General features: G+C 47.9%; 4 protein-coding genes across 8 annotated transcripts in view; 1 reads left to right on the top strand and 3 right to left on the bottom strand.

Annotated features, from left to right (window-relative positions):
- Nucleotides 1–723: 723 nt before the first annotated feature.
- Nucleotides 724–8,639, bottom strand: pwwp2b (PWWP domain containing 2B). Its single transcript, XM_076047306.1, has 3 exons — nt 8,227–8,639; nt 4,515–6,246; nt 724–1,735 (listed from the first exon to the last, which is right to left on the bottom strand). The coding sequence occupies exons 1-2, from the start codon at nt 8,364–8,366 to the stop codon at nt 4,515–4,517; spliced, it is 1,872 nt and encodes a 623-aa protein (XP_075903421.1). The 5' UTR covers nt 8,367–8,639; the 3' UTR covers nt 724–1,735.
- Nucleotides 8,640–9,097: 458 nt separating this feature from the next.
- Nucleotides 9,098–12,665, bottom strand: LOC142902338 (uncharacterized). 2 transcript variants are annotated; one of them, XM_076047303.1, is made up of 6 exons: nt 12,479–12,665; nt 10,990–11,130; nt 10,717–10,813; nt 10,164–10,234; nt 9,360–9,471; nt 9,098–9,263 (listed from the first exon to the last, which is right to left on the bottom strand). In XM_076047303.1, exons 1-6 carry the CDS (start codon nt 12,652–12,654, stop codon nt 9,135–9,137), a joined length of 726 nt encoding a protein of 241 aa, XP_075903418.1. In that variant the 5' UTR covers nt 12,655–12,665; the 3' UTR covers nt 9,098–9,134. The 2 variants fall into 2 exon arrangements, with proteins under 2 accessions (XP_075903418.1, XP_075903419.1); XM_076047304.1 differs by having other exon boundaries at nt 9,098–9,260.
- A 621-nt stretch (nt 12,666–13,286) lies between these two features.
- On the bottom strand, nt 13,287–15,620 carry LOC142902337 (leucine-rich repeat-containing protein 27-like). Of its 4 annotated transcripts, none has more exons than XM_076047298.1 (5): nt 15,268–15,620; nt 14,820–15,015; nt 14,457–14,587; nt 14,153–14,211; nt 13,287–13,702 (listed from the first exon to the last, which is right to left on the bottom strand). In XM_076047298.1, exons 2-5 carry the CDS (start codon nt 15,012–15,014, stop codon nt 13,521–13,523), a joined length of 567 nt encoding a protein of 188 aa, XP_075903413.1. In that variant the 5' UTR covers nt 15,015; nt 15,268–15,620; the 3' UTR covers nt 13,287–13,520. The 4 variants fall into 4 exon arrangements, with proteins under 4 accessions (XP_075903413.1, XP_075903416.1, XP_075903417.1 ...); XM_076047301.1 differs by having other exon boundaries at nt 15,467–15,620; XM_076047302.1 differs by having other exon boundaries at nt 15,498–15,593.
- A 1,130-nt stretch (nt 15,621–16,750) lies between these two features.
- stk32c (serine/threonine kinase 32C) overlaps nt 16,751–25,610 on the top strand; it is a 57,396-nt gene continuing 48,536 nt past the window's right edge. Inside the window, exon 1 of the mRNA XM_076047320.1 lies at nt 16,751–17,090. Coding sequence (XP_075903435.1) covers nt 17,009–17,090 — 82 coding nt within the window. The 5' untranslated portion in view covers nt 16,751–17,008. The remainder of the gene's footprint in view (nt 17,091–25,610) is intronic.

Below are 25,610 nucleotides of genomic sequence, written 5' to 3'. Positions count from 1 at the left end.
CCGACCGCCTGGAAACTCACAACGCCATCAAACATTGTGTGGGCGTGGCAGAAAGCACCGTCTTCCCAGGAATGATCACACACAGCGGGAATGCTTTATATTTTATTTCTATGTACAGGACATGTAGAAAAGAAAAGCAGCCAACAGCAGCGAGCGTCAACGCTGGGAATCTCCGCGGCCGCTCGCTCCTCTCGGCCAATCGTACGCCTCCTTCCTGGTTGTGCAAGGCTGCTGGGAAGGTGGGTTTGGCAGGGGGGGGGGGGTTGTCAGACAGACCTTCCCCCTGCCCCCCCGCCTTCATCCCCCTTCTAATAAACACTCCTCCCCCGCTGACAGAGCTGAACTAGCGTCCAGGCCTGGGGCTGAGGGGGGGCGGGGGCGGGGGGCGGGGCCGAGTGGACTCTGTGCAATATTCCGGGATGAAGCGACCCGCCCACGTCTCCGACAGGTCAGCTCAAAGGTCGCTGAAGGTCAGCGGCCAAGTCTGGACTCGGCCCTTCAGCAGCTGGATTCACAGTATTATCTTACAGCATGATGTCGAGTTCTCTTCTTCTCTTCTTCTCTTCTTCTCGCACCCCCCCCCCCCCCACGACCCCTCCACCCCCACCGTAAGAAAAAGAAAAACCAAAAGAGAAAAAGAAAAATCACTTATAAAGCTTTAACTGATTATGCATAGCGGTGTTTGACACATCCATACTTCTCCAGTGGAATCGTCTTGTAGTGTGTGTGTGTGTGTGTGTGTGTGTGTGTGTGTCTGGCGGATGAGCCCAGAGAGAGAAACTGCCAGAATACAGCAGTGTACGCAACCATACGCATCTGGCGTTCCCCACAACAGAAGAAGGAGAAGAAAAATAATTGTACGACAAAATAAAAATTAAATTAGAGATATATATTTATATATATATATATATATATTTATATATATATATAAAAGATCTCTGGTGTATCTCCAAGGCCATGGATAGTCGCCCACAGAGACTTCGGACCCCCGTGGAGCCGGGCCTCTGTGGACTGCAGTGTTTCAGAGAGTGAGCGTACAGCAGGCCACCAAGGTACAGATAAAGTGCTTCTTTTGTTCCTTAAAAGTGATGCTTTAAATAAGAAGTCATGTCAAAAATGGCATAATAAAAAAAGGAAGAGGGTCTAAGAGTTAAAAAACAATAATAATATTAAAATAAATTGACAATGAAGAGACGAGGAGTTCAGGTGGAAATACAGCCAGCGAAGCTTGGGAGAGACCGTCGCTCCGTCACTACCACTCTCCACCTCCAGGTGGAGCCCAGTAAAGAAAAAAGTTTTTGAGGTGGGGGGGGGTGGGGTGAGACTTTAGGAACTATGGCGTAGCGCCCCCTGCTGTCAGCAGTCGGGGAGGTTTTCATCACGACAACTGAATCCCAGACAACCACTGAATAATAATAATAATAATAATAATAATGATAATAAATACATTTGGGTCCTTGTAGTGTTGTAATTCATCTCTACTGGAGTTTGATGAAACCTTAACAAAAGTAAAAGAAATGAGTTGATCGTCCACCAGGAGGCGCCGGGTCCTCAAGCCCCGCCTCCTCCAATCAGCGAGGCCTTTTCCATTCAGCCTTGAATGAAGAAAACATTTTGAAAAAAAGCATAAATAGAAGCCGTGGCAGCGTCACATCCTGCACTCCTGGGTCTTGATGACGGAGTGGGAGGAGTCAAAGAAAAGAAAAACAGCGGTGGTGCCGTTGGTCCTGGAGTTCTGCAGGAAGAAACAAAGACAGCGGTTCAGACAGGAAGTGGTCACAGGAGAGTCGTCAGCAGCAGACCAAGACCACGAGACGGGGGGGGGGGGGGGGGGCACACTGAACCTCAGCAAGTCTTCAAAACTGCTGTCAATCAAAGTGCAGGTATTGAAGACTATGTGAAGACATGATGAGGAGACCACGCCCACAGAAAGAAAAGAAGTTGAAGAAGTCGAGAGGTTTCTCACGACGACCAGCGGCAGCGTGGAGGAGGAGCTTATCTCTCAGCACTCAGACAATGTTTAACCTCCCAGTGTTTGCTCAAGACTGCTGCTGCTGGGGGGTGGGGGAGTGGGGGGGGCACAAAGTCAAGCAACCACAGCACATCAAGCAGTTCCAGTGGTAAACTCGTCTTTTATTGCGTAACGCAGTGTGTGTTGGGCTTTAGCACCAAGCTAGCTGTTTTATTAGCGCGCCCCTACAATGTCTGTTTTGCCAATTCAAAAAAATCTTTAATAAAAAACATGAAGAGGCCAAAGTCTCCGCTGGCCTCCACAGTGTCTCCAGAACGCTGCTGGTGCTGGGGTGTGGGGGGGGGGGGTGTGTGGGTGGGAGTGTCGGGTGTGTGTGTGTGTGTGTGTGTGTGTGTGTGTGTGTGTGTGTTGGCCTCCACAGTGTCTCCAGAGCGCTGCTGGTGCTGGGGTGTGTGTGGGGGGGGGGGAGGGTGTGTGTGTGTGTGTGTGTGTGTGTGTGTGTGTGTGTGTGTTGGCCTCCACAGTGTCTCCAGAACGCTGCTGGTGCTGGGGTGTGGGGGGGGGGGGGGGGGGGGTGGGTGGGAGTGTCGGGTGTGTGTGGGGTGGGGGGGGGTGGGGGGTGGGGGGGGGTGTTGGTGGGAGTGTCGGGTGTGTGTGTGTGTGTGTGTGTGTGTGTGTGTGTGTGTGTTGGCCTCCACAGTGTCTCCAGAGCGCTGCTGGTGAAGACGCAGCACAGGAAGCTGGGGTGCTCAGCAATGTGTCATCGAGTCGCCACAATAAAAGTTTCCAGTCAGCGCTGACACATGAAGGCAGGAAACAGCGGCTGTTTGTTCTCAGTGGCAGAAGCAAAGACAGCTGTGGAGTTTCATCATCAGGCCCCAAGGTGGCAGTGTTGAGCAACGCTCTCTTATCTTTCAATAACGCTGCTGGGAACTTCACAGGAACTCCACAGCCACACACTTCCTGCCACTCCCCTGTTGTAAAGGCTTAGTTTGGGAACATTTGGTCAACACACCAACACACCTTTCCCTTCTTTTTAAAATATAAAGCATTTGCATATGGGAGGAGCTTATCTGGGAGGAGTTTATCTGGTGAGGAAAAGGGAAGTGGAGCGAGTGGAAGAGGCGGACCTCTGAGAAGCACTTGGTTTAGTTTGAGTCAAGAGACACAAGAGAAGGTGAAGAAGACACCTGGCTGCCAACTCAACGACACAACTTCCATCTGTAGTTCAACATGAGATGAACTACACAATGTGCGACCAGTCGTGACCTTCACCACCTTCTGAAATAATAATTCTGCTGTAATAAATGATGTGACATCACGACGCACCAAGCAAATACTCCACCCGCTGTCTGGAGTGAACCAGTGGGCTCAGTGGTACAGTGTCATCATCTCCATCCACTGCAGAGTCCACCATGACCTGACGTCTGCCTGACGGAAACTGCTGCACTTTCCAAACCCCACGTGTCCTGGAGTGCAGTTGTGGCTCTGAAAAGCACTGCGTCTGCCTCACAATGTGAGGGGAACACTTCCCAGCACGGTGACGTGCAGGTCGCAACTTGTCCAAACACACACTGCAGTTGTTGGATTGTGTACTTGATGGGTTTAGAGGGAGGGAGACCTCTGACTGTTCACTGAGCAGCTCACGTATCAAAACAACAGGCAGCGCTACTTCAAGGGAAGCTAGCAACTGGCGACTGCAGGGACGATAAGACGAGGTCAATTTAACCTCAAAACACAGCTGACTGTTTTCTTATACAGTCGACAAATCTCCATGAATTTCATTTGTAACTTTCAGCCCTTATTTGAAAACGATCTGAAATCCCAACACTACCAGTGAGATGGTGCGCTCAACATATTGTGCATGAGATGCAGCTGATGCTGATGAAACAAATGTTATAATCTGGGAAGCTTTAACATGCAAGCAGTCAGCAACCGATGCCGGCAAACTTTGTGTATTTCTCAAACCATCAGAAGTCTGATTGGGACTCAGCCGTTCACATGAACGCTTTTAAATTCAGCACTTCTAAAATTGGAGTTGTATTACATAAGAGTGGAAGCACTTTTAAGCTCGCTGAAAGAACTCAGGCGATCCAAGGAATGCGTGAGTGCACTCTTGCAGCTTTAAAGAAGTCAATAAATAAAACACTGGCGCTCCCTGGAAGTGTGGAACGTAGCCACAGCTCCGTCTTCCAAGCAGTTCATCCATTTCAATCATTCTAACCATAACCCTACCCCTAACCCTAACCTATTTCAATCATTCTAACCCTACCCTACCCCTAACCATGCTGCCGGATCCTGAGGAAGGCTGTCCCATGTAAGAAGCTCTGCTAAACTCAGCATGAGAGTTCTGTGGTGACCCGGGAGGGGACCGGCGGAGAGGATTTGCTAATTCACTGATTCATGTTCGCAGCCATTAAAGACATCGTTGATTGAGCCTTCTGATGTCACTGTCAAAGTGCAAAGTGCTCAGTTTGATCGACCCACCCTCAAACAATGTGGTCAAAGCTTTCAGGAAGTATGACATGGATGATGAACTGACCTATGTGTCGCAGTGGGAGAGCAGCGAGGTGATCTCCGGGCCCATGTGACCCACGGCCTTGGCTGCCTCCAGGATGGCTCTGCGGTACATCCCTTTCTTCTTGCGGTTGAAGCGGGACCTGAAGAGCTCTCGGAAGGGCGACAGTTTGGCAACAGAGAGTTGGGAGGTGGTGGGTGACCCGAACCACGCCACCTTGGCCTGGGGCCACTGGGCCTCGCAACTGGCCGTCTCTTGTTTGCGCGTGCCGCTGATGCTCAGTACCCGCGCCGGCCACCAGGGAAATCCGTGGATCTTGCCCCACACGATGTCTCCCACGGCCACGGCGTGACCCTCCTCCGTCACGCACTTGGTCATGCTGCGGGTGTGGAGCCGCACCGTGAGCGGCGGAACGGTCTTGGAGTCGTCCTGGGAAGGTATGGAGGAGGTCACAGACAGGTCCTCGCCCGGGGCCAGGTCGCAGAGCTCGGGCGAGGTGCCGTCGGAGCTGAAGGACTTGGACTCGTCCAGGCTGTCGCTGCTGCAGACCGACAGGCTCGAGGAGTCGGCTTTACGCTTCCTGAAGTTGATGAGGAGCGTGAGGTCGCTGTGGCCGCGCTCCGCCTCCTCCCCCGAGCTGCTCGACCACAGATCCAGAGAGTTTTTGCCCTCTCCCGAGTCTTCCGAGTGAGGCAGGCAAGAGCCGGGCGCCCTCGGGCTGCGCCTCCTCGCACCGCCAACAAGTTCTGCCTCGTACTCCACCACACTCTCCTTGGCCTCCGTCTGCGGGGTCCTCAAGCTAACTCTTGGAGAAGGCAAGTCTTGGCCCACGGTGGTGAAAGGTCTGGTTAGTTTCAGTTTGGGAATGGAGACCGTCAGGCCGGACCTCGTGGCGTCTAAAATGTGCCGCTGCTCCTGGGTGGTGTCAGAAGACACCTTGCCATCGGCTCCCAGGCCGTTCTGCACCAGCTGTTTGGGGCAGAAGGGCTTGACCGAACCGTGGACCCGGGAGGGGATCTTCATGACCTCCCCCTTGCCCTGTGGAGTACTGTAAGAGATCTTTATGACAGGACTGTGAGGTATGACTTCACCTCCGGGGAACTTCTCTCCTTCCACTTCCCCCCTCCTGTCTCTCCTGAAGCGCTTGTTGTCGAGGCTGCCGGCGCTGCTTTCCCGCCTCTTGGCATCCTTGGTCGGAACCATGTCCTCTTTTCTTAAAAGCTTGGAGGGCGTGTCCTTGTCATCGCCGTCGTCGTCACTCTGGAGCGCGTTCTCCTTTCTAGAAGTCTTACTGTTGCTGATGCCATCTTTGCTGTCCTCGTCGCTGTTCAGCGTGTTCTTGCACTTTTCGCAGAGTACCTGCCGCGGGCGCAGACGGATGGTACTCATTGTCATGCGGCCGGGCTCACGGGTACGCCTCTTTTTTCTTTTGATTGGTCGCGGAGGCGGCTGGGGGACCCACTGGCTGTAACTGTGGCGCACCCATAAGGGCTGAGGGAAGGGGGCTCCTTCAAAATAAGGAGGGTAAGGAGTCTGTCCAGCTGGTACTGGTGTAGGCGTGGGGCCAGGAGGGGGCGCTGCAGCGGGGACCATGCTTTCAGGCAGGGTGTTCTCATCCTTTGCTTTGCATGAAGCCTGGCTGGGAGACTTGCTAACCGGCTCATCATTCACAACTTGTTGGACTACACAAGCCGGTTCTGATAGTGGACAGTCCCCGGGTTTGGCTGTGAACTCTGGTAGACAGAAGAGCCCGGTCCTAAAACAAGCAAGAGACAAATCAGGGGAAATTGAATCCACTGCAAATTTCACAACATGCAAAACATTTCTGACATTTTTTGCTGTTCTTGAGAATGACGCTGTTACATTCACCATGGTGGACAACACAGCACAACAATGCCCATGCACTTTCGGAAAAAGAGCAAAATGAGCTCACATATGTTTTATGGAAGAACATTTATTCCCCCCCCCCCCCCCCCCCCCACCCTACCAACTGAATCCAGTCTTTGTTAAAATGTCTCCTCAGATTCACATTTCTGCAGCAGAGGCCCACTAGCAGAGTCCCCAAGAGGTGCAGGACTTAGATGTCTTGCTTTAGTCAGAAGGCAGCAGACAAAGAGAGGACAAGATGACCCCCCCCCCCCCCCCCCCCCCCACACACACACACACACACACACACACACACACACACACACACACACACACACACACACCTCCACCCCCACAGAACACAAACAATCCCATGAACCACTCGGGATTCAGAGATGCCAGGAGATTTGAGTTTGTTTTTGCATCCGTGTCTACTTAGGGCTCACATGTGGTGAGATTATTAATTAGAGCACATTTGGGGAGCCCACTTTCCTCCCCCAGGAGAGGAGATCTGGCAAGCACCTCCAAATAACAGCCTCTCAGTGCAGGCCTGATCCTCTCACCTTTCCCCATGCTACCACAAAGCAGCGCAGAATATTAGCCTTGATCAGAGCTACTCAGTGAGAACAGGACAGCCTGTGACAGAGAACAGGCAGTGCTACTAAGACGCAGCTGAAGACCACGGGCCACGACTCCCTGGATTGATGCCATTTCACGGTGTGTGCAACGACGAGATGCAGAATTCTGCTAAATGATCGCCCGTGACCGTGACATTTCAGAGCATGTTGAAGACAATGGCAGGAAATGTATTTGCCCTGGCTGAGAAGGGAGAAGTATTGAAAATGCTGTCAGAGGCCAGGCCTGAAATCAAGGCCTATTTTTGGTCAAATCAAGGCCTGCCTGCTCCCTTCTGGGTGGCTCATTTTCAGGGCCGCTTGTACGCTCACATGAAAAACTATGCAAGCGTACGAAGGGGCAAAGCTGGTCAGACCTTGATTCTGGTTCGTCTATAAATAGTCTAAAGCAATTGGTTTTAAGGTGGACAACATGAGGAGCAACACAAGCTTATACATGTGACACTCACCCAGAAGAACACAGGCCAACATATACAAGAGCTAATATTATACACTGGCTATGTATCTTTCACACATGAGCTCAATAGTTGTGCAGACTCTCCAGGCAGAGAAAGTGTTTTTGGTCAAACACAACCAAATATGGTTGTGTTTGACCAAAAACCACATTATGAGCACAAACACTGCAGTGAGTGTGCATTGAGGTTATTTAAAGCAATTCTCTACTGTGCTCAAAGGGCTTGAGGTGATTAACAACTATTTCTTAGTGATTGTCAACATTTCTCAATTCACCAAGCCGGTCAATTCCATGTTAAAGCAATGCAACACAATCTCTGCATGAACACACTTCAATGATCATATGCTTAATGTATGATATTAAAGTAAAGGCCTGCTTTTCACTCAATGCGTTTGTAGTTGCTGTGTATTTGATTTGGCTAACAATAAGCTATGGATGAACCCCTTGACATTAGTAACTGTATCAGTCAAGTTGCTGTAAAACTGTTCTGACAGGACCATCGATCTCAAAGAGGCGTCGAACCTTCGGAAATAACGTGTTTGATCAGTTCGTGATGGAAGAATTGAAGAATAAAATGTTTGCCATGAAGCGACCAGCTAGCAGGTAGCTAAGCTGTCAGCTAAAATAACTCTCGGGTCTTTTGTATGAGGGCCTGGTGAGTTAGCGGTTAGCTTTGACTCGTTAGCATCAAAGGCTCGTTAGCGGTTAGCTGAGCTGAGCGATTTATCGCGACAATTAATAAAAAAAAACAAAAAAAAACAATAAAGGACACAAACCGTACTTTTTGTTGCAGTCAAGTAATATCCCCGTGTAGCTCCTTTCCCGATAGGTCAGCGTCACCACCAGTGTATCGTTGACCATCTGATCGATAGTGACAGCTACCCGAGAGCCGGCCCGCAGCTCTTCGGCCACAGCCTCCATGTTTCCCGGCGTAAAGTGTCCGGCTCGGCGGTGCTCGATCCCGGTCAGGGGAGCCACGGTCGCGTCGGCCAGAGATCCGTCTCCCCTTCGCTATTCGAGCAGGAGGCTACACCAGGGCATACAATGACGCCATCACCCCCACCAAGTCAATTACAACAGCGCTGCCACCGCTGACATCACGCTCTCGATGCTCGAGGAGCAGAAAGCTCCCAGACAAGGCCGACCCTTCACCGACTCACTCTGCCTCCTTTCATGCCTTTCATTGCTCGGACTTTACCTCCTCAGTTTGCCACAGCCATGAGATAATGTTGTTCGGCTCAGAACTGATAGAACAACTGCCATCATAGTTCCACCGCAACATTATGATGCCAAAGGCATCGCTTTCAACTTGTGAGAGGAAATGATTCAGAAGATAAATGAGTTGAATAAAATTGAATACGTTATATATATTATATATATATATATATATATATATATATATATATATATATATATATATATATATATATATATATATATATATATATATATATATGTGTGTGTGTGTGTATAATATACATATGTATATATATATATATATATATATGAAAGTAGGAAGCAACAACCTTATAATAATAAATATTACAGCCACATATTTATGATGGTTGGATATATAGTATGTATAACCCAAAAACAATGTGTTACAGATAGCATGAAAGAAAATAGAAAAAAAAAAAAGAGAGCAGTTTTTATTGATTAATTTTCACATTTCTTGGCGGAAGTGAATCCTCATGATTCCCCTCCAGTAGTGGATGCGTTATGCAGGAACCTCTGCCAGGAGCCTCCAGTCGTGGCACTGCCATCATTTTCATCATTTCCTGCGCTGTGTTGAAGCTGCTCCTGCATCCTTTTTATCTGCTGTAGAAGTGGAAGAGGGTTAGAAAAACTGGTTTTGAATCTTTTCCTTGAGCACAATGCAGATTAGTGGTGGGAATAATGGGAGTTGGGCCGGACCTCATCCCCACAGCGCTCTGCCACTGCCATCTGCTCAGCGCTCGAGCCGTTGGGATTCCTGTGCCTCTTCTCAGCGTCGCTGTGGATTCGCTGTTCCGACTCAGCCCATGACCTGAATGACCACAAAGGTCAGGGGTCAAACATTTTGTTTCAACAATTTAATATTGAAGATAGTAACTGGTGCCAAAGCCTCTATATTGATGCATTTCATGCATACAAAAGATGATTGTTTGACTCATGGATTCCAAGGTCATTAACACGTGTAAGAAGGTTAGCGGGTGTGTTTATGGGTGTGTTTATTTTAAGTTTGTTTCTTCTGGACTGCGTTGCAATGTTGCTGAAAAAGAACAAAAGACGGTCCTGAACTGAAGGTGGATGTAATGATGCAGTTGGTCCACTAGGTGTCTCTATCTAGGTGTCTATCTGTTCCCTTGCAGCTGTATCAATATTTGAACCTATGGATATTCAATGAATGCAGTAAAATACTGAAAATAAAAGCACTTCATTGTTCTCCTCAAAGTTAGAAGGTTTCAGTCTAAAAGCATTTCTAGTTTCCTTTTACAATATTGTACATTTTCAAAATGGGAGCACATCACAGTGGCTTTGATGACTGTGGATGTTGGAATGTACAACGTTATGTTGGAGTGTTAGAAGTGCAGCCTAATATTGTGTTAGGTTTGCTGTCATAGGGAAACACATGGTGGAAAATGACAGACAGGAGACTGTGATTGGCGGCTCCGCTCTCATTATGTTCTTCACTGCATTCGTGGCCCCACAGCTCCCTCATCACAGCTCTCCACGCACTTTGTGACTGACTGAGTCCAGTGGGAACCTCTGTCGCCTTCCTCTGCAGCTTTCAGATCGGCTTCCGCTCCCTGCAACCCAAATAAGACCTTTATCGTATAGTATATGTAGAATTGTCGATGACACATCCTACATATGCAGGCTGCAGATGGAGTTGCATAATGAAAACATAACAGCCTCACTGTGACACATCACAGAATTGAGGGGGATTCTTTGAATGCAATGTTTTCAGGAATATTCCACTGCGACAGCGCCGTCTGTGCAGAAGTAAAACGACTGTGAGACAAACGAGTGGAAAGCGTGCATTCTGCACCAGCTGACAGCTGAATGCCACTGCTATGAGCCCACTGAGGTGACACATTGGTGTATATATAGGGGCCGCCCGCACCAGCTGTTGGCTACTGTTGTTTCCAAGCTCTGCTAAAACCTGCTTTTGTGATACTTTCAGTGCGACACATCGGGCCTGTGCGAGAGGAGGAGCTCTAGCGCCCTCTTGTGGCTGGCAGGTTGACAGGCGGTGATCAGGTTGCTCGGTGATTGATTCCGCACCCACCTCTTGTTTGTCAAGCACCCACAGCCTGTGCTGGGAGGTTTTCTTCTCCTGTATGATCTTGGCTTGTGTGCCCCACTTAGGAACGGAGTCTCGGTGTCTCGGGAAAAAAGACAGAAGAAAAGAGTGGAATAGATGAACAGAGGCAGTTTGTCTTTAAATCCCCCTTAAATCCTCCTGGATAGAATCTGCTCATCTAAGTTGACCTGTGGTCTGTGTTTGGAGCTCTAAAGCCGTTTCAGTTGTAGGGAGAGAATGAGCAGGAAGTTCTCTTACTTTCTGGTCGACCCAAGGCAACTTTGTTGCTTGTCCAGACCCCTCGGTGCTACCTGCAGTCTTTCCTCTGACCTCTTCACATGATGGCTGTCGAGCAGGGAGAGCTCAGGAAGTGCACCAGCCTTGGTGCTTCTCTTCTTCCTGTCAGATAAATTACAGCATAATGGCTGGCTTTTACTGCTTGCCAGAGCTCCGCCTCCCAGGGGATGCGGCCTTGGAGATTTTTATCACCTGGTACCATCCGCAGAGGATGCAATTAAAAAAAAATCATTATATATTTATAAATATTTATTTATATATGTATATATATATATATATATATATATATATACATATATATATATATATATATATGTATACATATATATATATATATATGTATATATATATATATATATATATATGTTGCTCTTCCATTTGCCTCCAGCACAACTTCAACTGTCAGAACAACATACATTTGCTGAAAGACTTTTAATACGCCTATGTTGTGCAGTATGTGTCACTCGTCCTGACAATAACAGAACTAAACTATGTTTGGGTTTAGTTGTCGAGGCATACGACTGAATAAATAATATTAAAGGCAAAGTCATATCTTGCTAAATGTTTGAACTTGTTTCCTTCTGTGTCTTTTGATTGTCAAGGCCACTTTCATTTTTTAATTCTTAAAGGTTTTAATTGGAAGAGTAAATGAGTTTGACCGCCAACTGCAGTTTAATCTACAATCACTGCAATGTCATCACAGAATCTTGGAAACGAGACTTTTAGCCACTTGGAATGTAAGTGTCTTACAGACAGGACTGTAGCAGTGCAGTGTATGCAGTGCTCAGCCAAACTAACCGCTGCCTTGTCTCAAAATGTTTTGAGGTGATAGTTCAGGGGTGGGCAAACTATGGCCCGGGGGCCATATGCAACCCGTTACACTTTCCAATCCGGCCCGCCAAACTTGAAGGAATTATATTAATAGTCAGTGAGTAATGAAACAGCGGTATTGTGTTTAAAGAGTCATTTCAATAAAGAGCTGAATACCGTCGGGCTTCTAGGGCAGATGTTTTGTTGCAATGCTATTGTTCATTATTGAATTGACATTAAAGTAACATATTTTCTACATATCCCCTGCGATATGTTTTTCTGCTATGAGAATCCGGCCCCTCTGTCAACTTTGAGAAGCCCTGATGGCCCCCAGTCTACACTGCTTGGACAGTTGTTGCAGAAGGATGCTTATCGATGCTTCAGACGGTCCAGAGGTCAATGGCAGGAAAGTGAAGGACGCAACTTTGGCACTGAAGTCACACTGATGATATAAATATATAGACATCACACTTGTCCTAAAAGCAGCGGAGTCACTCCAGGTCAAGTTGCTGGAGTGCATTGCATTTACAAACTGTATACAGAATGTGAGACATGTGGGCTTGATTTGCACCTTTATGAAAAGGTTTTTGTGATTATGTTATGAGGATCATTCTCTGGATTTCTTTTTAATCTGACTTACTTGTGGGCAAGTGGACGCCGACTCCTCCCACTGCTCTGCATTATCAAGTCCTGCTCGGCTTGGTCCAGCAGGACCATCTTGTCTTTGAGCTCCCTGAACCTCTGCAGCTCTTCCTCATCCACCGACTCATCCTCTGCGCTGGAGCCCGTCGCCTGCCACAACTGGAGCTTCTCCATGTCCGGCAGCTCTGTGGCAGCTACAGAAGAACCCAACAGTCAGCAGTTGATAGCACGTTCCATTCATCCAAGAACACGAGAAAACATCCTCCACTTCTGCATGTGATGCAAAGCTTTGTAATCGCGTTACGGAAATCAAAGGGTGCAGTACTGGACTTTGCCCACTGCTACAACCATTGAAGACTTCCCTGTCTGATTCATCAGTACAGATAACATCTGGCAGAGGGTGACTGGACAAACTCACAGACAGTCAGTGCAGTGTTGCATTCAAAGCAGAGCAACGAGATGTTTCAACCGTCGGTCAGCCGCCAGTGACATCATCACTTTGACCCTGACTGACTCCCGCTATCATCACATCATGTGACCAACACTTGTCAGCAGTCCCTTCCCCACTGTGACTGTAGAGAAGGCAACTGGCTGCGTGAGGCTGAGGCCGACTGAAGAGACTGGAGGCCAAAGCCACGGGGGCTGCTGGAACCCGGGCACGGCCCTCAGTGGTGACCCTGCAGGCAGGCAGATGCATCTTCTTGAGGGCTTTTCCCTCTGGTGGCTGTGCAGCAGCAGCTTCTCCTGTGGAGGGCCGTCTGCGGCTTCCTCCCGGCAGCGCTGAGGGACAGCGGCTCATCATCGATCATTTACATCCGGCTAAAAATATTCCAGAGCCAGACCTCAGGAAGGAGGGTGTGCGCGTGGAGGAGGGGCCACCAGCTTATAGTTTTGCACACCATCTCCAAGGCAACAGGAGACACACGAGAGAAGCGCTACCAGGACAAGGAGCTATTTTTACGAGGCGGTGTCCTATCTTTGACCAGCAGAGCAGATGGCTGGAATGCACGTGCACACAGAGCAGGTCACTGCCGCAGCTTCTAAAGGTGCCTTTGATTCACCTGCCTACCTGGGAGGATCTTCTTCTGGCTCACTGGCCGCCTGGCCAAGGCACTTCTCAGGTACTGGAGAATACTCTGGACACCCTGCTCCACAATGTCTTGGGGAGGGAAAGTGATGGGACAGTACCTCAGGTTCAAGCCTGTCAGTGTGATAACATTTCCTGCAAGCAAGAAAAAACAAGTTTTTAGTGGAAAACTGCATGTATGCAGTACTTCAACCTGAAGGCTTCAGTGGAAGGATACAAAGTGTCGGTTGTACAACCGCAGAATATTGGCTCAGAATGACCTTTGATTGTCATAGACAGCGTGAAAGTAATTGTGTATTATACACAGTTCTAACCCTAACCCTACACATAGCAACTACATATAGTCAATCATTTTCATATATATAGTTCCCCGTGAACCCCGCTTCTTCCCGAGCTCCCGATATATATACATATATATATATGTATATATATATATATATATATATATATATATATATATATATATATATATATACATATATTACAAAAATTCTATCAATAACAACTAGCTGACAAAAAGGATATCACAATAAACATCTCACATATCGCTCCCCAAGATGACTGCCCCCTGCTGTCTAAACTCACCGAGCTCTGGTGGAAGTTCTGAAATGGGATTTCCCTCCAGCAGCAACGTCTGTAGAGATCTACATGATAGAATTTGTAGAAATATTCATCAGAAAAATTTCCTCCATGACTCTTTTCACCCCAGAGGAAAATCCAAAAAGTGTGGCTCATCATAGGTTTGCAGTAACTGGTGCCTCTGGAGTACAGCAAACATATACTGTAGAACATGGTAAAAGTATACAGCTGCTATGGGACCCACAGACCAGGGCTGAGATGTAACTCTGCATACATTTGAGGAGTATGGATTCACATAGAAGCTGCGTACGTGTGCGAGCCGATGTGTACAGGAAGTGAGGCGATGTGGTTGTTCCTGAGGTCCAACCACTGCAGCCTGGGCACGCTGAGGAAGAAGGAGGCCGGGATACTGCAGATGTTGTTACCTTCAAGGTATAAATACTAATACAAACAAGAGTGTGGAGAATCACAATTAGCTAAATGCATACAGTGCAGTATAATGTTGTATAATGAAATACTTCTAAACATTAATGTTGCACATTTCAATTTCAATTTCTTTTTTTTTATTCTACAGAAATAAAGAAAGAAAACTTCAATGTGTAAACTTTGTACTGTGATGCTCAAACCAGTGGGTTTAAAACTGCAGAGCAACTGACCTTCAGACCACACTGACCTTCAGCATGCCATTGTTCACGATGCTCCCCTCAATGTCTGTGACTTGGGTTCTTCTCAGGCACAGCGTCTCTACTGGAGGGGGTCCAGCCGAGACCTGGAGCTCAGCACCCTCAGCTGACATGTGGGGTCTCCATGGTTTCAAGTAACTGCTGATCAAGTCAAGGAGGAACCTCTGGTCCTCGGAGGAGGACATCCTGGAAGCCAAAGTGCAGACGTATTAATGGACGACTCTCCAGTGTGTTCAAAAGAAGGTGGATGACATCATCAATCAGCCGTGTGTAGGAACTGTATCAGAACACAAAGGATTCTTCTGGGTCTTGTATGTGGCTCCTGATGTCTGTGTGTCAGATGTCTATGTTCTAACCCAGGCAAACTGATCCTGGAACAGCTGAGTCAACACCAAGTTGAGATGAGAACCCCAGAGCAAGAACAAATGCGTCCGTTACCTCCTGAGCCTGACGTCGTTACCGTGGGAACGGAGTGTCAACAAAAACTACGGCAAGTGACCGCGTGCAAACAAGACGAAGTGCGTCAAATATACCGAGGGTTTAAAAACGTTGTTCAATGCCTAAATTGAGATGTCGTCATATAAATTAGATTTTCAGGATGACAAATGAACTTCGGGAAAGTTTTCCATCATCGTACGTTTTGAGTTTGGCACGAGGCACCAATGAACCTGTTGTGAGGAAAAAGTCTGAATTCTCGTTTCCCCCTCAGCGATCTGGGCGCCGCCCACTCGCCTCCTCGTCACATCGCGGTTAATGTTTCCCTGCTGTGTGTCGGTAACTCCGGGGGCCGCACCGACAGACAGACAGACAGACAGACAGACAGACAGACAGACTGACAGACAGACAGACTGACAGACCACACAGTGCTCCTCGCCTCACATACAGCTGATGTGATGCGCGCGACAGTCGGCGGTACACTGACTGCTACGTCGACCGCAGTCACTGGCCAGGAACAGTCATCCGCTCTCACGTCTATCAAGCTAGAAATAGTAGACCGGAAATGGCTCTTTGAAACTCTTTCAATATAAAGGTCTTTGCAGCAAATGACGTTTAGGGGCGAATGTGTGAAATACAAAAGTCAATTTTCTGAAACTGTTTTGAAAAGTAACTGCACTTTTTTTCTCCACTATTGTTTACTTTTGTGTTGTTTTGTTACGATGAAACATCAGGAAAAATATTTTGCAAATATTACCTTCAATTGTTTTTAAATCTCAAAATAACAAAACACACAAACAAAGTTATTACAATATGTAGCTTTTTGTATCATTTTCGTTAGTGTTGACACACAACTACTCACATGTAATCGTCCGTAGGAAAAACAAAACAAAACAACAGACAAACTTACTGTTCTCAGTAACTCTCAATAACTTTCACAATCTTTTCATTCTAAATTCTATTTGCTTTCATTCAAAGGCAATACTTATATTTTAACGTGTATTTTCAAGAAGACGCCTCTCTCTGCCTGCTATCATCATGGAGTTGGTATTGCCCAATGTCTTCTATTGTCTTTTATGTAGTGAAAGACATGAATTGCATATTCTCTCACACTATTTTCTCCAATCTAAAAAACCCAACAATTTACCATTTTAAATGCAATAAAAAAACTGCATAAAAGTTTATTCATTGATTCGGTTTTTTTAAGTGGGACTTTGCGTTTCGTCTGCAATTAAAATGAGAGTTCCACCGATTTACCACCGCGACGTTGCGACCAAATCCTTCGCTCTCGAATCCTGTGGATTTTTTATTTTTATCTTTATCCTTTGAATTGGAGAACTTCCGGTGCACACGCGTGGCTCGCTTTGTCCAGCTTGACGCAGCGGTGACTCGCTGCCTGGACAAAGTGTGTGCAGGCAGCAGGCTACGGAAGACAACAGTGCCGAGTGGCTGCTCCTCCTCCAGCCGCGAGCTTCTGCTCTGCTCCAGCCTCGCTGCTCGCCGCTGCTTTTCACCCAACAACAACAAACCGGAAGACTTTTATAGAAGCGCCGCTTCCTCTGCCGGACGAGTTCACAACGGAAACAAACAAAGCCAAAAAAGCGGACACCGCTTTTTATTTTTCCTTCTTCCTCTTCTTCCTTGGAGGGAAAAATGATTGATTTTGATGCGAGTGTTTCCAGGAAGGCATCCGACGCACAGCTGTAGTTCTCCTGAAGACGCGAGGAATGCAATCTGAGCATCGATGTTTCACTGGGGCAAGTGGAAGAAGAGGATGGGAGCCAACAGTTCTTCAAAGAGACCCGTGTTCGACGAGAAGGAAGATGGTGAGTGGTGGGAAAGTGTGGGAAGCTCCCGCGAGCACAAGTTGATTGATTGATTGATTGATTGATTGATTGATTGATTGATGTGCTCGACACTGCTCGCTTAAATCCACCGTGAGTCCGGTATCGATCAGCTGAGCAGGAAGTTGTAATGTTGGCCAATAGGAGCGAACCGGGAGCTAAAGTTTGACTGCAGTGGAGTTGCCGCTGCTTTGATTGACAGCAATCAACCTGAAGTTCAATAATTCCACAGCCTGAAATTATTTAGAAATACATCCTGAGCGCGTGAAGACTGACAGCTTGAGACCACACATGCATTACAAATAGTAGTGATGATGTTATTATTATTATTATTATTATTATTAATAATAATAATAATAATAATAATAATAATAATCAACAGAAAGCGTTGACAATTTCTTTAAACTTATTTTGCTGGCTCTGGCTGAAAAGGAAGGATCCCTGCTGGGCTCCAAAAGGCAAAGCCTAAAATGAAGCGTCTTCCTATTAACTGGGCATGGGATGCAAGCTCAGGTTTGATCACCCTGGAGCTGGCCGCCTTCGGTGAGGGTGTATAGTTTTAAATGGCCGAAACACTCCATGATCTGAAGGAATACTACTGGAGACGCATCCCAAATTTCAAACAGTTTTTGTTTTTAGTGTTCACCAATGAACTTTGCATGTGCTTGCACAAAGCATGTTAACACCTCGTCCCGTGTTTTGGAATCCGATCTTTTAATGAATTTCTGAGCTTAAAAATGACGTCAAGTTAGCAAGCGTTTCTCTTTTTGTGTTTGTTGAACAAAACTGTTGCACAGCTTCCTGTGTAGTGCAGCATTTCAAAACTCTACAATGTATATGCAGTGTGGAGCCAAAGTGTCCGCATCCCCAAGCTAAACATTCAGTCACTGAAAGCAGGTTGGGTTGGGTTGGGTTAGGGTTAGGGTTAGGTTGGGCTGGGCTGGGCTGTGTTAGGGTTAGGTTGGGCTGTGTTAGGTTAGGTTGGGTTGGGTTGGGTTGGGTTGGCTCGGCTCCACGCCTTGCAGGAAGTCAAGCTTTCTGTGAACACGGCCGTCAATCCTGCAAAGAAGCTCACCGCACCGCTCTGAGACAGATACTTAATTGCATAATTAAGTGAAGATTAGTGCCATGCATGGAGCTGATGTTCATTCAGGATCTCATGTCAGCTGGCCTGGGATCAGACTGGAGGAGGAGCTGCGAGCCCCACAATCTCTGTAAAGTGGTGAACGAGCCCAGCTGATGTCAAAGTGCTGATCAAGTTGCAGGCAGCAGTGTGTGTGTGTGTGTGTGTGTGTGTGTGTGTGTGTGTGTGTGTGTGTGTGTGTGTGTGTGTGTGTGTGTGTGTGTGTGTGTGTGTGTGTGTGTTGCTCCTCAGATGACCCATTTAAGCTTCCATCTTGTCAATAGTGTTCCAGTCAGGTGTGTAGCCGCCTGGTTGTGGATATCCAATCAGTGAGGAGTTTCTATTGGGGGTGCAAGGTGCTCACCATCGCACTTCCTGGTCACAACCTTCAGCAAGGCTTCAGTGCAACTCGTGACCACGCTGTGCACTTGTGTTGGTGTGAGTTGGGTCAGGGTTGGGTTAGGGTTAGGGTTAGGGTTAAGACGAGGGTTTAGGGTCAGGGTCAGGGGTTAGGGTTAGGGTTAGGGTTTCCACCATGAGGGGCTTTGCTTGCTCCACTACTAAAATAACATCCGGAGTGATTTAATTCTTCCATTTAAAGCCTCTTTCCCGATGATAACTGCTCCCAATTTCTATTTTTATTTTGAGCACTTCCCAGCTGAACTCTGTGCATTTTGCCTCGTGTGTGTTTGGTCTCCACTGATTATTGCCAAGGTTTCATTGGAATGCATTGCAGGCGTTGATCTCAATTGTCAACATTTAAGAGTCCGCTGCTCCACAGTGTGGGTTCGACTGGTGTTGGGTTCGACTGGTGTTGATCAGCAGCCGGAGGCACACAAGCAGATGTCAATGATGCAGCTGTCAAGGAAAAATGCATTTTTCCCAATTCCCTCAATTTTTTTTCATTGTTTTCAATATTTTGTTGATGTTTGTTTTGTGAAGAATTTTGGCATTTTATTTTTTTTTCCTTTTCCTCGGCCGCCGCCCACACCGACCTGCTGTTCCTGCTTCGCTCTGCGGTCGTCCTGTCGTTTGTATCTCTGCAGTGCCGTGGAAGACAGAAGTTGAATGAATATTAAAGCCATGCAATTTCTAAACATCATTTATTAACAACGCTGTGTTTGCATCGAGCTTTTCCTCCCTCGTCTGCAGGGCTTCAAACTGTTTGCAATATTTAACAATGCTTCAGCTTTTCTGCGGGTGGATTTCCATGCCGCAGTTTTAATGAACCCACCCAACACCGAACCCACCCAACACCGAACCCATCCAACACCGAACCCATCCAACACCGAACCCACCCAACACCGAACCCACACAACACCGAACCCACACAACACTGAACCCACCCAACACCGAACCCACCCAACACCGAACCCATCCAACACCGAACCCACCCAACACTGAACCCACACAACACTGAACCCATCCAACACCGAACCCATCCAACACCGAACCCATCCAACACCGAACCCACCCAACACCGAACCCACCCAACACCGAACCAAGTGACTGTAGGGTTTCTTTCTTGCACGTTCAAAGGAAAGTTGCTTTTCGATCACATCAGATTATTATTTTCATGTTGTGTGCGTTGTTCTGATTGGCTGGACCTTCCTGGAGGTCAGGGGTTCAATTTGCAGTGAAAATCTTCCACTGTTGTGCGCTGGCACACCTGAGAGACGCTGATCCTGCACCACTTACAGCCTTTGTAAAGCTTTGTTGTATTTGCGTTCACATCCTAAACTAATAAGACTTTTCTGTAGGTCAATATATATATATTTATATACGTATATATATATATATATATATTATCGCCTTGAAGCGGCCTCCATCGTGGCCTTGGAACCTGCTCTGAGTTTTCCAGGCGCTGCTTCGGGTTCGTACGCAGGTCTCTTGTTCACAGTGGACGTGCACGTTTCCACGAGCGTGGACGAGCGCTTCTGCTCAGCCGCTGTGTGTGTGTGTGTGTGTGTGTGTGTGTGTGTGTGTGTGTGTGTGTGTGTGTGTGTGTGTTGCATCTCTCTCGTACTCTGATACAAGATACTGACAAATATAATGTACACAAATATGATCAAATTTGTCATTCGTGCTCATTTATTTTGAAAATTGCTTTTATTTTGAAAATCAACCGGATTTTCTCGTTTTTCTTTAAGTGACTTCCTGTCCAATTGACGCGGCGCTTTGCGTCCGGTGTGAACGACACCGTCGGGTAACGAAGGTGCCGTGCGTACACAACAACGCACAACACAACATCATCTCTGGATGCACTACAAGACAGTTTATACACGTAGGCTGCTTTATTTGGTTGTGGAGTAGTATGGGAGTATTGTAGTAGTATACATGGGGTGGTACAGTAGTATGGTAGTATTGTAGTAGTATACATGGGGTGGTACAGTAGTATGGTAGTATTGTAGTAGTATACATGGGGTGGTACAGTAGTATGGTAGTATTGTAGTAGTATACATGGGGTGGTACAGTAGTATTGTAGTATTGTAGTAGTATACATGGTGTGGTACAGTAGTATGGTAGTATTGTAGTAGTATACATGGTGTGGTACAGTACTATGGTAGTATTGTAGTAGTATACATGGTGTGGTACAGTACTATGGTAGTATTAGCCAGCAGTATTAAACATACATGTAGAAGGTGATGTATGAACAAAGCAGCAAACACGGTGGCGTGCTTCGCTCTCCTGTGGTGGATGTTGACGCTGTTTATTTTCCCCATGACGCTGTTTATTGGCTCACACTTAGTTGTCCAGGATAAACAAACAAACAAACAAACAAACAAACTAATGACCCAGTAGACTTGAGCTGAGTGGTGAGTGAGCAGCGCAGCAGCAGGAGGAGCCTGGCTGTGTCTGCAGACTCTTCAACCCTCAGCTGCTCTCGCTACAAAGCAGCACTCCAGTCTGAAGGGGGGGGGGGGGGGCATCTGCGAGTGTGAGGGGGGGGGGGGGGGGGTGCTGCGAGTGTGAGGGAACCTGTGATGCGATGCTGCTCGTTAGCTTTGCTCCCGGCTTCCTGCACTCAACTCTGCCTGGGACGTTTTTGCTCTCGAGCCGTCGCCGCCCCCCCCCCTGAGTCCCCCCCCCCTCCCCCGAGTCCCCGAGTCCCCGAGTCCCCCCCCCAAGAAAAATGTTCACTTCTGTGGACTCTAAAGTTTTTGTTATTTCACTTTAGCGTGTGTGCGTCTGCCCGAGTGCGTCCAGGTGCCTGTGGGAGCAGCTGTGAGCGTGCGAGGCGGTGAGAGGCGCTGCTGATTGGACGCTGCTGATTGGTCGACGGCTGAATGCTGAGATCCTGGCTTTCTTTCATCTCCGCCTCTCTCCCTTTCTGCCCTCTTTGTTCTCTTCAACTCCTCCACCGCCTGCAGCTCCGGGCCTCTCGCCGCGGTGCAGGGCCACCAGAATTGGACTGAGCGGGAACACAATGGGCCGCGAGTTCTGTCTTGATGGTCGGATCACAGAGCGTCGGGTCGGGGGGGGGGGGGTTCCCTGCGTGGCTTCTTTCTGTCTCCCATTCACAACGGTCCAGGACTGTGGCTGGGACCGGGGTCCAGGACTGTGGCTGGGACCGGGGGTTGGATTGCAGCTCCCCTGCACACTGTCACACAACTCAGCCCTCAAAACAACACACATTTCATTTGTGACATCGGCTGCAGTGTCACTGCAGCAATAGAAGAAGAAGAAGAAGAAGAAGAAGACGACGTGTTGACTGATGGAAGGTTTGCTTCCATTTTTAGGGATTTTGAGCATAAACACCTGCAAATGTCACGTCGTGTGCAAGCTGATGGACAAGCACACACATTAAGGGTTAGGGTTAGTTAGTTTAGGGTTAGGGTTAGTTAGGGTTAGGTTTAGTTAGTTTACTGTGGTTCAGGTTCAAGCAGTTCAGTCCACCAACTTAAAACTACAGTTGCAGTTCAGGGCCGCCGTGAAAATGTTTGATTTTCCTCTGAAAATGCGTCTCTGTGCTTCAGGCGCTGCGCTTGTGTCGGACAAACGGACCTCTGTGTGTCCTCTCCGTCCTTGCTGTTGCACAAAGTGAAGCTTTCTCAAGAGAAGCCGCTGTTCCACAGCTGTGCAGAATCAAAGAGCTCAGGGAGGACTTGGAGCACCGAGGTGGAAATAAATCTCACCCAGCATTCAATCTCATCAAGCAGGAAGTTGCTGCTGTCTGGCATTGTACACATTATAATTATCTATATGTATTACAGAGAAAATACATTGAGAAATACATGTATCCGTACACACACACACACACACACACACACACACACACACACACACACACACTGCAGCTGCTTCTACACCTCAGGCATCACTCGTCTGGAACATCTCTGCTTTCGCTCTCTGTGTTCTTCTGATGAGTCCTGGTCCTGGTCCTGGTCCTGGTCCTGGTATTCTGCTGGGTGCCACTGGGTGCATGCCACTGTGGGAGGAGCTGCAGTGTGAGAGAAGAACCACGCGCTATTTTTAGAATTTGCAATCATTTATTGTGCTGAGTCCACTTCCATTGAAGACCTCTTTGTTCACATGGACGGTGGCGCGATGTCAAAGATGTTCAAGACTCCTTCATTGGTCGCTTCAGACGTTACCATGGAACAAAAGGTTTTTTTACATCATAGACAAATAGAAATATTGAGTGTGGACATTCTTCTGCCTCACGTTTGAATATAAACTCCAACGTGGCTCCAGGATTTTCTCCCTCCAAACGGAACCAAATTGTGTTGTTAGGAAGCACATTGGTGACACAAACACAATGTATTGTGTATGTGTAGGTGAAGAGTGGGTGCTTCACACCTTCATAGCATTGTAGGCATCCCAGACCTTCTGGCTGCACAACATGAGCAGCCTGCATATGAATCTCTGCATTACAAAGCACAGCGTGAACCACTGGCAGTGCAGTGGTCCAGTGGCCCCTCCCTCCAGGCCTTCATGGTCCGGCTCGTCCCATCAGGCTGACTGAGACGGGGATCTGGTTCAGTCTGAGGGCAGGTGAACGCTTGAAGCTCGTCAGGCTGCTTTGGGGGCGGGGCATTGTTCTACCTTGTATTTTATCACCAGGTTAAACCCTGCTTTCACTTTGCAGAACCGCAGCTCATTTAAAATGAGAAATGGAAACCTGGCTCTTTTAGCTGGGCAGCATTGTGTCTCCAAGGAAAAAGATGAGTACGCTGTGTACACACATTGTGTGTAAACACAATGTGTGTACACACAATGTGTCGCTCAGTAAGAAGTCAAGCTGTCAACTTTGCGTGATGCTGCGTTACACATGTGGATAATTGAGTTGTGCGACGTGCATTATTGCAGCGATGCTGGAAATTGAAACAACCTGCGGTGTTCACACATCACTGAGCTCCACGGCACTCATTCAGCCAAACAATATCAACCACAGCAATACTGGGCTTGAGCATGCGTTGGTACCATAAAGTTTGAAGCGCTGCCCCAGAAATGAACCCTGAGGTGCATTCCAGCAAATCTGCCAATACTTCAGGAGGCAGTTAGGAGCATTGCAGTGAAGCTTTGGGTGAGGCCAACCTCGAGCCCAACAGTGGAAGACAGCGCTGCACTGCTGTCACAGCAAGGAGGCCTCAGGCCTCCGTGTTGCATGGTTGGCTGGCTTGATGCATCACATTGAGAAAGCAAAACAATGTCTTTGAATCAAAGCTCAACCTTGCTGGAAAGCAACCGTGTCAACCACACTGTGTTGTCTGGGTGGAATATCCACTCAATACACTGCAAATACATGAAAATGGGAATTTTCCAGGTGAAGGTGAATCCTGCCTGAGATTCTAATTAGCCAGGTTTGGCTCTGACAGGTGGTTCGGGTCTGACAGGCGGTTCGGCTCTGACGCTGTTGTCGCCTTTTTCCACCACAGTCACTCTGAGTTGTGATGGTGAGGGGAAGCGTGGGCGTCATGGAAACGGGTCGTGGCTGGGATGCATGCAGTTGTCACAGTGAGGCCCGGCAGTGTGACAGCCAGGCAGCGAAATGGAATGCAGCCCTCACTTCATTTATTGATGTGCTTCTCCCTCTGAGAGCTGTCACAGTGTCTCAGCAGGACCGCCGCTGCTCCACTGCAGGCTCCACTGCAGGCTGCACTGCAGGCTGCACTGCAGGCTGCACTGCCAGGTATCCTGCCTAGCAACAGTCCTCAGGATGCTGATTGGTTCATGTGTCAAGTAAGTCCAAGTATTTTAGCAAGTCTTCCATCTGCATTGCTTTTTTACACCTTGTTCTGTACTTTACTGGGAGCAGCGATGAAACCATGTCCAACCAGAACCAGAACCAGAACCACTGCAAGCTGGATATGTTGTTTTGGATTTAGCCTTTTTTAGGGGGGTTGGCAGTGAGAAGGTTTGCCAGGTTCTTTATGCTTGCACATCAAGTCTCTCCAGTAGTTTGTAGAGCGCCAGCAGCAACAGGGGTACCGGCTGACTTTATATCAAGCCAGTAATGATTGGAACTGCAATCCTTGTACCGCAGCTCAGAGAAGAGTGGAGGAAGGCCAGGGTTCTGCCAGTGCAGTCTGTTTATTCTCTGTGTGTTTATTGAGAAAGCACTGGAAAGACAGAACGGCTCGGTCACTGGTGCTGAGGGCTCGCAGTAACAAAGAACTTCTCTTCTGTTCTGAGGCGCTGGGCCAGGGTCAGGGTCAGGGTCAGGTTAGGCACCCTGACCCTGACAACTATTGCTGCAATCCCCCTCGGAGGTCTACAACGGTGCTTTGCAGCTCACTGGGATGGAATGAAGTGATGGATCTCGTGATCTCGTGATGGAAGACTTGAAGTGTCTGCTTAGCTAACGGCTACATTTAGGCTAGAATGCCACAGTGTGGTGTTCAGACATGATAAATAGTATAAACTGGACGATCACAGACTACACTATAGAATGACTTCACCTCTGCACTGCGGTTGCACAGCTAATCTCTCGCAGCGGGTCCTTCCTAGTCTCTGTGTAATCCCGCTGACCTGCGGCGATGCGCAGCAGGTTTGGAGGCGGGACTTGTTGCGCCCTCCAGTGTTGAGTCTTCAAAGACACAAACTCAGTGTGATGCCAAGGTGACAACACAGGCACGAAAGGTCGGCCCTGCTTGTCAGATTGAGGAGCGTTAGGAGAGGAGATGTGGCTCCGGTCCCTCTCACACCTGCCCGTTGACTCCTCCTCTTTTTCTTACTTTGCTTCCTGACCTCTGCAGAGGGCGACTGAGCTTTATTGTGCGTCATAAATCTGCTTCTGGCTCTTGTGTGGGAAATGAAACGGTGGAATTGAGAGGCCGGCTATGTAATAAAGCAGACAACCTGTTGGCTGTAGGCCCTCCCTCTGCAGGGGTGGGGTCAGGGTCGGGGTCAGGGTCAGGGTCAGGGTCAGGGTCTGA

This window comes from Nelusetta ayraudi, unplaced genomic scaffold (assembly GCF_046127955.1).
Source record: "Nelusetta ayraudi isolate G7.1 ecotype Tasmania unplaced genomic scaffold, CSIRO-AGI_Nayr_v1 ptg000093l, whole genome shotgun sequence".
Lineage (NCBI taxonomy): Eukaryota > Metazoa > Chordata > Actinopteri > Tetraodontiformes > Monacanthidae > Nelusetta > Nelusetta ayraudi.
The sequence above is the reverse complement of the archived record's forward strand: the minus strand, read 5'-3'. Positions and strand labels throughout refer to the sequence as shown.